The sequence below is a fragment of the Vidua macroura genome, chromosome 5 (genome assembly GCF_024509145.1).
Source record: "Vidua macroura isolate BioBank_ID:100142 chromosome 5, ASM2450914v1, whole genome shotgun sequence".
In the NCBI taxonomy this organism is placed as follows: domain Eukaryota; kingdom Metazoa; phylum Chordata; class Aves; order Passeriformes; family Viduidae; genus Vidua; species Vidua macroura.
In genome coordinates, this window is record NC_071575.1 from 5,166,245 (window position 1) to 5,177,097 (window position 10,853).

A 10,853-nucleotide genomic window follows, 5' to 3' on the forward strand; every position below is an offset into this window, starting at 1 on the left:
GGAGCAGAAATGGACTAGGTTGCCAGATAGAATCAGGCTGCTGAGTTGAAGTGGTCCAGTGAAAATAAACTCATTTTATTGAGTGTAGGTGTATCCATCCCCAGGGTTAAAAGGCTTGTGTGAGAAGAGGCCACCTCTCTTCCCACACTTCCTCTGCTGATTGGGTTGCTCCTGGCACTGGCTTCTCCCCCCAGCTTTTAAATTCAAACTTGTGGTTGTTGCCATCAAAGGTCCAGGGACACCACTGGCTACATGATGCTTGCTTGGCATCTTTCTTCACTTTAAGAGTTCATTTCTTCTGCAGGGCTGCCTCTCCAACAACAGGGCTAGGATGCTTGTTTCTTTTCATGTCCCTTCTCCCACATTGAGTTTTGACAGAAAAAGCTGTAGGAAAAGAAGAGATAATGGATATGTTTCTGGCATTCAGCATGTCCTTGGACATTAGCCCTTTGCATCCCCAGTCTAATATGTAACATGGAGATGATGACAGGGGCTGCTTAGCAAAAGGGTTGTAAAGACCTTCTGTAACTGCAGCTGAGAGTTGCTGTAGAAAGGGGAGAGATTTCTGTCTGCACTTGGTGCTGTGCTTTTACCCTATATGCTGTTTGGCTCTTCTAGGAGCACTGGTCTTAGTTTTGGTGTCAAAACTTTGACAAAGCCTTTCCCAGAATGGACCCAGTTTTAATGAGTCAGTCCTGTGCTCTACAGGCTTAGTTTGGATAAGAAGACAGAACCAGGATTTAGCAGGGGAGAGGGACATCAGCATGGTGCCCCATTTTGTTATACCAGGCCAGGTACTTTGTTATTTCCATGTCACCTATTCCAGGTGACCTGGAAAAGGATGTAGGCAGTAGAAACCATTGTTTGTATGGCAGTGGTCCAAGATGGCATCAAACAGTATTGACCATTTATTGTTTCTTGTCACAGCAAGGGAATTCTTCAGGTCTTCCTGGTTCCATTTCAGGTGTAAATCTGCAGAGATCTCTTTGATCTGGCCATCCCCTCATTTTACTCTCTACCATGACACCCCTTCCCACCTTCCAGATAATGGAAGAACACCTTTCAGCCCATGCCTTTCCAAGGAGGGTTTGACCTGTCATGGATACATCCAGGGGAAAGAGGGAGAAACACCAGGAAGGACGAGGAACTATTTGAAACATGTGAGAATTTGTATCAAATTACTGAGAATATAATTTGAGTGGAGAGCAGGCACTTTATAGCAGCTGGGGAAATGAGGTTGGGGCTTGGGCTTCCCATTGTGCTGGGATTGGTGGAGTGTGGCCTTTCCAGCTGGGAGATTCATTGAGCCTTAGAAACCAAATGCAAAGGCAGAGCAGTGGTGCTGGGTGCTGTGCAGTCCTTGACAGTGCAAAGAGCTGTGCTTTGGAAGGAGTGATTTGAATTTGTATGATGCAGGGGCTCTGACCTAGTTAACATGCAAGCAGGAGCACAAAGACCCAAAAATGCTATACAACTGAAGACTGATACAGAAAAATCACACTGGATTTGCAGAGTAACAATTAATAAAGTCAGAGCAGGCCATGAAATGCCAGAAGGGGTGCATTCAGTTTGGTTCAGAATATCCCAGAATGATGCTGCAAATGTTATTGTTGTCCCCAGGGTTGCAGTCACAAGACGACTAGGGAGACTCAAGCGTAAAAAAGGAATTGGATAGATAAGAGATGTTCAGTTTAAAGTGTTGCTGGATGAGAATGAGATGAAACAGAGACATAAGGGAATAGATCAGAGAAAATAAATTGGATGGCTGTGATTATCTTTTTCTCATAATGCAAAGACCAGGAGATAACTAGTTGTGCTGAGAAGCCAGAAGATTGTAACTGGTCTGAGAAATCTATTAAGGAAAAAAAAGTGTTCCCTTCTCAGACAAAAATAAACTGTTACATGCTGGTACAGGAGAGACCAGGGGAGAGAGAGGGAAAAAAACAGAAAAAAAACCCTGGCACGTAGATGTGTGGTAAGATTATCTCACAAACAAGGAGGTTAGGTGAGCAATGCATCTTTATGCTGTCCTTGGACAAGGCTTCCCTTGGGGGAGTCCTGCTGTGTTGTCCAGCCTGGGGCATCTTTCTGCAGCTCCTGGTGCTGAGTCAAGCTGCAGGTGTGTTGGGAGAGACACAGTGGCTGGGAGAGAAAAGCGGGTGCTCTCCTGGGGGGCTGCCATGAATTGTGGGTCATAGCTGGCTGATGCTTTGCCCCTTCTCCCAGGGACTGTGTGGCCCTGTGCTTCCTCAACAGTGGCACCAGCTTTGTGGCTGGCTTTGCCATCTTCTCCATCCTGGGCTTCATGGCAGAGGAGCAGGGTGTGCCCATCGCCAAGGTGGCTGAGTCAGGTGAGTGAAGACCCTGGTGGGATGGGGCTGTGGAGGTGCTGCCACTTGAGCCCCCAGCCACTGGGGGATGCCTGCAGCTGCAGATTCCCATCCCTTGCTCTCTGCCTCCAAAAAGCAGGGAGAAATGAGTGCAAATGAGTGCACACTCATGAAGTACTGAGATGCAGTCAGTTTGAGCCTAATAAAAGCTGCCTCTAAGGGTGAGAGCTGGGGTTAGGCAGCTGCTATCTCTTGTGGGGAGGGTGCTGAGGTGACTGCATGGCATATCCCCAGGCTTGTGCTGTGCTCCCTGGGCTCAGAGGCTTCCCCTGGCTCCCAGCCCTTGCAACAGTGAAGCAGCCAGAGGTTGCTGTGTCCCCTTACCTCCCTTCCTGCTTCTTCTTCACTGCTCCAGGAGTTATGTGCACAGTATGGATATTACTGGAGTGAGAGGGGCTGCATGGTCACAAGCTGTGCCTTGGCTGGGTGGCTGCCTCGGGCAGGTCTGAACCAGCTGTGCTGCTGCCGCTGCAGTGCCATTGCTCTGAAAGCCCTTCTCCCTGCAGGGCCTGGCCTAGCATTCATCGCCTACCCTCGGGCTGTGGTCATGCTGCCCTTCTCCCCACTCTGGGCGTGCTTCTTCTTCCTGATGGTTGTCTTGCTGGGACTGGACAGCCAGGTAAAGCTGCAGGAGCAGAGTGATTCCCTACCAGACAAAAGCCACTGTCTCCTCAGGACAGGCTTCAACTTGGCTGAGGGGGAGCCAGTGGGACTGGGAAGCTGGTCAGGATGGGCTGACAGAGGTGGGATCTCTGCTTTTTGCAGTTCGTCTGCGTGGAGAGTCTTGTGACAGCTCTTGTGGACATGTACCCCACCATCTTCCGCAAGAAGAACCGCCGTGAGACCCTCATCCTGCTGGTCTCCATCCTCTCATATCTGGTTGGCTTGGTGATGCTCACAGAGGTATTTTGGGCTCAGGCCACCTGCATGGTACTTGACAGGACAGAGTGGGACCTGGTGGGTGGTGAGGTTTGTTCTGGGGCTGAGAGCTTGCTGCTGAGTCCCATCCTGCTGCTCTGTGCCTGCAGGAGGCTGTCCTGCCCTTCGCACACCGTTTGTGTTTTCCCTTCCAGCCCTTACCCTTTGTGCCAGTCACAGTCCTGATACTTCTTCTGCCAAGACTGATAGCTGGAGCCCTGGACAGCCTGTGTTTTGGTTATAAATTTATCTTGACACAGACCAAACCTTTACAGCTGTAGCCTGTTGCATGGGAAGGGGAGTGCCCTTGTCCTTCTCTTTCTTCCTGAATGGAGCTACAGGAACACTTGCTATAAGGAAACTTGTCAGGCCTCAAGGCACCCCTTATCTATTATACTGGTATCCTCTGTATTACCCTTGTGATTAATTGCCTGGGAGCTAAACTGTTCTTGTTTAAAACTTTGAACTCTGCCTAGCAATATGAATGTGTGGATTGATGCTGCCAGAATGCTCTTGGCACTTTCTGTTTTCATTTGGGCGTAACTTTTGGAAAAGCTGTCTCTGATGTTGTACATGCAACATTGTGCCTGGACTTACCCATAGGCTTGTTTTGTAGGCAGCCCTGCAGACCTGGACAGTGAAACAGCCAGGCTGCATGCAGTTATTTCCTTCTCCAAATTGTGACTTTAAAGTCAATCAGATGGATTGCATATCTTAAAGGGGGGGTTTCCATCCTCACTTCCAGCTACAAGAGTTGCCTAGGTTTTCTCTTCTCCTAAAACATCCCTGCAATCTCTGGAAGTCAGTTGCCATCTGCTGTGCTGCCCTGCATTGAAATGAAAGGTTGCAGGGACTCCTGAGAGCAGCAGGGCGGCTGCATGTCTCTGTCAGGCCTTGGGCACAAAGGATGTGCCTTTTCTGTAGGCTAAAACTCTTTCCCAAAGAGGGAGATGCCTCCAGCTCTAGGGAAGATACTGAGTTTGTTTTCTGCTCTTGTTCTAGCTCTTTGCCTGATTCTCCTCCCCTCTCTCTCACCTTGTTTTGCCCACTTGGGCCTTCCCAGGGTGGGATGTATGTCTTCCAGCTCTTTGATTACTATGCTGCCAGTGGCATGTGCCTGCTCTTTGTGGCCATCTTTGAGACTCTCTGCATTGCCTGGGTCTATGGTGAGTATGAACTAGTGGGGGGTCCACAGCTCTGGCCTCTCATAGTCTTGTCTGGTTCATTCTCAAAATTTTGGTCAGTAGCTTAACTTGATAATTGCTTTGTAGTGCAAGGCAGAATCTAAACCTTTGCTTTGGTGCCCCTGGATTCAACTGGCAGGGACTTCCTCACAGGAACACCCTGGGAGATCTGCTTGGCAGATATCCCCTGCATGTTCCTATGCGCTCCTGCTTTTGAGACGTTCCCTCCTTGGGGAATTGGAGCTATCTGAAAAATCTTTTCTCAACCTGTGTTCAGAGGGCTTGAGACTCAAACATTTTGAGAACCCTCTCTCACAGTCTTGACCGTCACCAGATATGGGTAAAACCTGGGCTGAGGTGCTAGCCTTGGAGATGCTGAGGGGCTGGTCCTGCTGACCTACTCAACTGTGCTGGGAGGATAGGAAGTTAGTCCAGGGCAAAGATCAAAGCTGGCCACACTCCTGAGGAGCTCCCTGAGCTGTTGGCTATGCTGAGGTTCCTGGAGCAGTGAAGAAGAAGCTGAGGCTATTGCACCTGAAGAGTGGTGAAGCAGGACCCTGGACACGCAGACCCTGCTGCCCTTCTTCCCTGGTGGCAGTGAGGGATGCCATCCTTGCCGTCTTCTGCAGGTGCCGAGCGTTTCTACGATAACATTGAAGATATGATCGGCTACCGGCCGTGGCCTGTCATCAAATACTGCTGGCTTTTCATCACCCCTGCGGTTTGCATGGTGAGGACACACAGGAGGAAGAGCTGTGGGGAGGAAGATGGGCAGAGCTGGGTGCCTCTGAGATACAGACACCTACATATATACAGAGGGATGTGCATATATATAGGGGGTTATGTGGCCTGGACTATGGGGGCCTTTTGTTATTTTGTTATTTGTGCTTGTAGCTTTGGGGGACAGGTGTGGGGCTCAGCAATGGGGAGAAGCTCAGCTGTGACAGAGGTGTTTGCTGGTGGGATAAGCTCCTTGATGTCATGACCAATGTTGCCTGTGAGGGCTGTCCCAGCAAACCCTGTTTAACAGATGTCTCCTCTGTTGCTGCCCTCAGGTGCTCCTTTTTACCATGAGTCTCCCTGCAGATGTGTACTTACCAGAAAGACCTCTCTTTGCTCATGGTGTTGATTTTCTTTCTCTTTTTTTTTTTCTTGGTCTCTTTCACTTTGCCAGGCAACCTTCCTGTTTTCTTTGATCAAATACACCCCGTTGACTTACAACAAGAAGTATGTGTACCCGTGGTGGGGAGACACTCTGGGATGGCTGCTGGCCCTCTCCTCCATGGTGTGCATCCCTCTCTGGATCGTCTACAAACTCTCCACCATCAAAGGCTCACTCAGAGAGGTGAGGTTGGTGCTCTGGGATCAGGGCATGGGCTGTGCTTCTTTGTTGAACTCCAGCCCTGTGGCGGAATCATTTGTGTGTTGCAAGTTGATTAGGAAGGAGCCCAGAATAAATCAATTAAATGAGTTAATTGCTATAACAGACCTGTTTTTTTAAGTTCTGAAGTGCTGGAGGGCTGCTCCAAGCTGGCTGCTGCCTCTTGGTACCCTTTTTTAATTTCTTCTGTCTCTTTGCAAATACCACCAGGAAAAAGGTCATTAGATGGAGAGGATAAAGATGATCTCCATGCTGCCCTTAATTGAGGCTTGAGGACTTGCTCTGAGAAAGCTCCAGATCCCCTGAGAATTATAGTCAGCTGAGTTCACCAGTCTGTGCTGAGGCCATAGAGTTGGAATGGAGGGAATCACTGGGAATTTGGAGTTCCCATCAGTCTTAGTGCTTTGGGTCTGTCCTGCTTCCAGAGTGATGCATTGCTGGTTGCCCTGTAATACACTGGAGAGGCAGGGAGCTACAAAACCAGGCCTTGCTCCAGATGAGCATCCTATCCCTGCCACAGCTCATGATTTCAGGGTGAGGTTTCACAAACAGTCCTGAACCCCCAGGATCCCTCTCATTCCCTGCCTCCTGCAAGTGTTCCAGAATGGGTTGTGACAGCAATGGGCCCCTGACCCCTGTGTCCAGCGCACACAGGGAGGAGTGGGAACAGCTGCAGAGGCAAGGCAAGGCTGCACAGCATGATGTGGTATGAGAACAACCCCTTATGAACTTGTCCCAGTTAAAGCAAATCCTGTGTGCACAGGCTCTGTGCTGATGGAGCGCATGACCTGGAGGTACTTGGTCGCCAGCCTTCCTTCAGACTGTTTTCTAGCCCTGGCCTGGAGCAAATGGAGAACAGAGTTTTCCTCCATTATCCCTGTGTTAGATACCTCATGTGCTCAGTGCTTGCCTTGGGACAAGTGGTTGAAGATGAGTTTATCCTCTTGGTTTCTGAAGTACTGACTGTCCTTGTTTTGGACATCTCTGGCATTTAGTGAGCAGATCTGCAGCTGAGTCTGGCTGGCTGAATGAAACCCATGCCTGCTAGGGGAGGGCCCAGGTCACTTTTTGTCCTTGCAGCTGTGCTTAGTGCCTGTCTTTGCCTTCCAGAGGTTTCGCCAACTCACCTGCCCACTTGAGGACTTGCCTTCCAGGCCAGGCACAGAACAGCCCATTCCCTCTACCAGAGCTGGCCTCCTGATGCTGACAGAGCTTGAATCTCATTGCTAGGACTAGTGTGGCTCTTCCTCCCTCCCCCCAGGATGGTTTCTATACAGCCTTTGCCACCTGTTGGATAACGCAAGGATTCTTCACTCACCAAGAAGAGAGGGATTTCTGGACCGAGCTCCCTTCTCTGGAAGATTTGAAGGGCTGATGAAGAGGCTGCCATGGAGATGGTCTGTGTGAAGTTAGCAATGCACCTTAATTCTCTCCCTGGAGAGAGCTCTGAAGGGGCACATCAAGCACCAGTGTTCCTGAGAATCCCCAGGCTTCTGGTGGGCAGAAAGGAAGGACTGAACCTGGAGTAAAGTGTCAGAGTCAGAGCTGTGGCTCCAGTGTGGACTTCAGGAGCTTCTCCATTCATTCCATTAAATCTATGTTTTTCCTGACTAGATCTGCTCTGTCTCTATTTTGTCCCACTGGCATTCCTTGCCAATAGCATGTTAGGTGTGATGTGTGTCAGCTGAGCTGTGCTGGGCATCCAGATCTGCATCTCTGTTGCATTGGCACAGTGATATGGGAAGGTGGCCAGAGGAGAGGAAGCTCGGTTAGGGTAGGAAGGAAAACAGGGAGCAGGGGTTCAGAGGCTCCTCTAAGTGGTAGGCCTGGGGGTACCCTAGTGAAGAGTGCAATGCCACCTTCTGCCGGAGCCACTGCCAGATCTCAGAAGTGTCATCTGTCTGATTGAGTCACCAGGCTGTTCCTGGGGTCTGAGAGCAGCATGTGGATCTGTGTTTTCTTCTTGCAAGTGAGGGATCATGGGAAGCTCTCCCTTGCCTCTGCAGATCTGTGTCTTTTTCAGTGCTGACTACTTTCCAGGTGCTCTGGAGCCAGTAATTTTGGTTTTCCTGTGAATGGAAGAAGGGCTGAGTGGTGGAAACAGAATCTGCATGTTATGTCAACAAACAGGGCCCCTAGTTTCCAGGCTGTTTGGGTAAAAGAAATAAAACGCAAAGAGCTTGTGTTTTAAGTACTGTAGCGCCAGCATCTGAGGACGGCAGCCAGAGGACATGTAACCCTGGGAAGCTGGATGGCTCCCAGGAAACCCTGAGGAAGCTGGAGCGTGGACAGAGCTGAGCCAGCAGCCGGAGGCGCTCAGCTTCCTGAAGCACGCAAGGACACCCGTGGGCCCCACGCTACGGCCAAAGGCTTCTGCTGCCGCGGGCAGAGGAAGACGCGAATTAAAGCGAATTAAAGCGAATTAGCGCAATCCGCGCCATTAACCACAAGGTGGCCTCAGGCCCTCAGCCTTCGTGCGGGATGGGGCCCCGCGGGCGGGCGGAGGCGGCGGCGCCCGGCTGAGGGACGCTGGGCCCCGGGGTCACGGTGACCCCGCCATCCTCCTCACCCTTCCTTCCAGGTTCCCTGTGGAGGCTTTCTCTGAGGACATCTGCCTCCCACAGGGAACGCTGGTCTCAGAACGGTGCTCCCAGCTGTGGCACGAACGGGTTTAGTCCTTTAGGCAATGGCAAGTTCCCGAGTTTGGTTTTCCTGGACTTAGTTTCCCCCTAGTTTAGTGTTCTTGGAGCTTGGAAACCTGACATGGGACACAGGTCTATGTGGAAAGGAGTCACGGACTTCTGCTGATGGAGGCTGTGGAACCGCGATGAGCAGCAGGTGCTGAGGGGATTCGCTGCTGGGAGGCTCTGTGGTGGTGCAGATTTAACCTGCAGGAGGGAGCACCCACTGAGCTGAGGCCCCCCGGGGCTGCACTGGCTCTCTTCCAGCGTGGCTGTGGAAACTTCATCTCATTGCCAGCCTGTCTTCCCCTTTCCCAGACTATTTCCCACGTGGACTGTGAGGTGGATGGGTTCCTCTTACTAGGCTGCATGCGCAACCATGGGTTGCCCCCTTTAGTAGATCTGCACCTCCCACATCAAAATCTCAAGTTTCTGCATGCCTTCCTCCCTGCCTCTGGAGGTCAGCGGGAAGTTGGGAGCTCAACTGGTTGCCACTATTTTCATGGGCAACCTCAAAGCCTCAGAGCTCCAGATTCCCCTGCTACCACTGTACTTCATGGTGCTCATGCGTGTGCTAAGGGTAGTAAAGAACTGAGAAATCCAGGGAAAGCCCCTTTTGGAAGAGACCCACAATGTGAGGGAAGATGGAGCCAACCAGCTGCCCTGCCACTTGGAAACAGAACTGGCTGGTAAAAATTACTTCTAGAAATGAGAGGACTGAGTTCAATACAGAAGTTCTAGCAACAGATATTTTTATTCATGTGATGTTAACCTTAAACAGAATTATACCTTCATTTTCCAGTAATATCTATAAGAGATTTGTCCCACTGGGAAGATATTTTAACCATAATAGAAAGCAGTAATTGTTTGCAGCTATCTCTAAAATCTGGCTGATGTAAAAGTCTGCTTGGTTGCATGTAGGCAAAGTGTGAGTTTGCTGAAAGGCTTGTGACTTGCTTTGTTTCAAAATAGACTGATGTCCAGTGAATTGGGCATGTGGTTTATTGATCTGGTTATATATGACCCAGGAAATCTCCCAAGCCTGTGTTCTCACATGACCTAATTGCTGTAAAGCTGTGGATGAGCTAGGTAGGTCAGATAAGCAAGAGAACCAAAGGTTTTGCTAAATGATCTTAAATTAGTGTCTTATTTCTGACATGACTTTAAGCAAAGTGATAGACTTGATGACACCTGGATTGAAATATGAATCAAGTATATTCTATCTTGCTCATTGAAAATGTTGATGGACTAAATTTGTAATTAATTTATTTGAAATTTCCAGACATGGCATTTTTTTCACAGCACTTTTAAGACCCCGTGCTTAAAAGGAATTTTTTGTGAAATTTGGAATATGGCGATTTCAGCATTGTTTATGATTGTTTTGTTTGTTTATGATTTAGAATATGGGGAAAGGGATTTTCATTGCCTCCAAGATCAGCTTTGTAGTCTGTGGAATTTGCACCATACTTTTGCCAGCTGGGGAGATGCTGATCTCCCTTTAGATAAGAGATGTGTGGTCATTGGGTATTTCCCACCTTCAGAATGCAAAACCTACCAATTAGCCTGAGAATTCAACCCATTGCTTACTAGATAATGGGCATGACATAAAAGAGCCTTTTTTTCACGGATTGTTTTGTGATCATGGTTTTTCAGTTTTGTTTGGTTGGTTTTGATTTGGGTTTTTTTGTTTTATTGGTTTTGTTGCCTTTTTTTTTTTTGTGTGTGTGTGTGTGTGTTTTGAGTTTTGGTTTTATTTTATTTTGTTTGATTTGGTTTTGGTTTTGGTTTTTGGTGTTTATTTATATTTTTTTTTTCAAATGAGAAATTAACTTAAAAGTAAAGACGTCCCTGAGGTTCTGCCCCAGGTCATTGGTGCTTAGAAAGGATGTCCACCCATCCATCCATGAAAACCAGGCTCTGCTTTTCCTTTTTTGTGTCAGTGGTGCCTGGGGAGAAAACTCAGCTTTCTTTGTCCATGGATGGAGATGCTCACATGGGGCAGAGGAGAGACTTCAGATCTCAGGGACAGACCCATGGATGAAGATGCATCTACTGTCATGGAGAGCATCCCAAATCCTGGGATGTTTGAACACATGCTTGAGAGGTCTTTCCCTTTTGCCTTTAGTGGTAACTACAAGGCAGTTTTCCATGGCTATTGCAGAGTGATGTATTGTGAGTTGTATTGCACATTTTGGTGACAAGAAAAGTGGATGTCTTGGATGCCATGGTGCATAAATGGAGAGAATGAACATGTTAACTCCTGGGGTACATAATCCTGTGAAGCAGAGATTCCCAAATA

The 10,853-nt window shown here is 48.9% G+C and overlaps 1 protein-coding gene across 1 annotated transcript in view; it reads left to right on the forward strand.

Annotated features, from left to right (window-relative positions):
• Positions 1 to 7,483, forward strand: part of SLC6A13 (solute carrier family 6 member 13) — a 31,361-nt gene extending 23,878 nt beyond the window's left edge. The window contains exons 9-15 of the mRNA XM_053977726.1: positions 2,227 to 2,351; positions 2,897 to 3,009; positions 3,156 to 3,293; positions 4,372 to 4,474; positions 5,122 to 5,222; positions 5,667 to 5,837; positions 6,984 to 7,483. Coding sequence (XP_053833701.1) covers positions 2,227 to 2,351; positions 2,897 to 3,009; positions 3,156 to 3,293; positions 4,372 to 4,474; positions 5,122 to 5,222; positions 5,667 to 5,837; positions 6,984 to 7,103 — 871 coding nt within the window. The 3' untranslated portion in view covers positions 7,104 to 7,483. The remainder of the gene's footprint in view (positions 1 to 2,226; positions 2,352 to 2,896; positions 3,010 to 3,155; positions 3,294 to 4,371; positions 4,475 to 5,121; positions 5,223 to 5,666; positions 5,838 to 6,983) is intronic.
• The last annotated feature ends 3,370 nt before the right edge of the window (positions 7,484 to 10,853 follow it).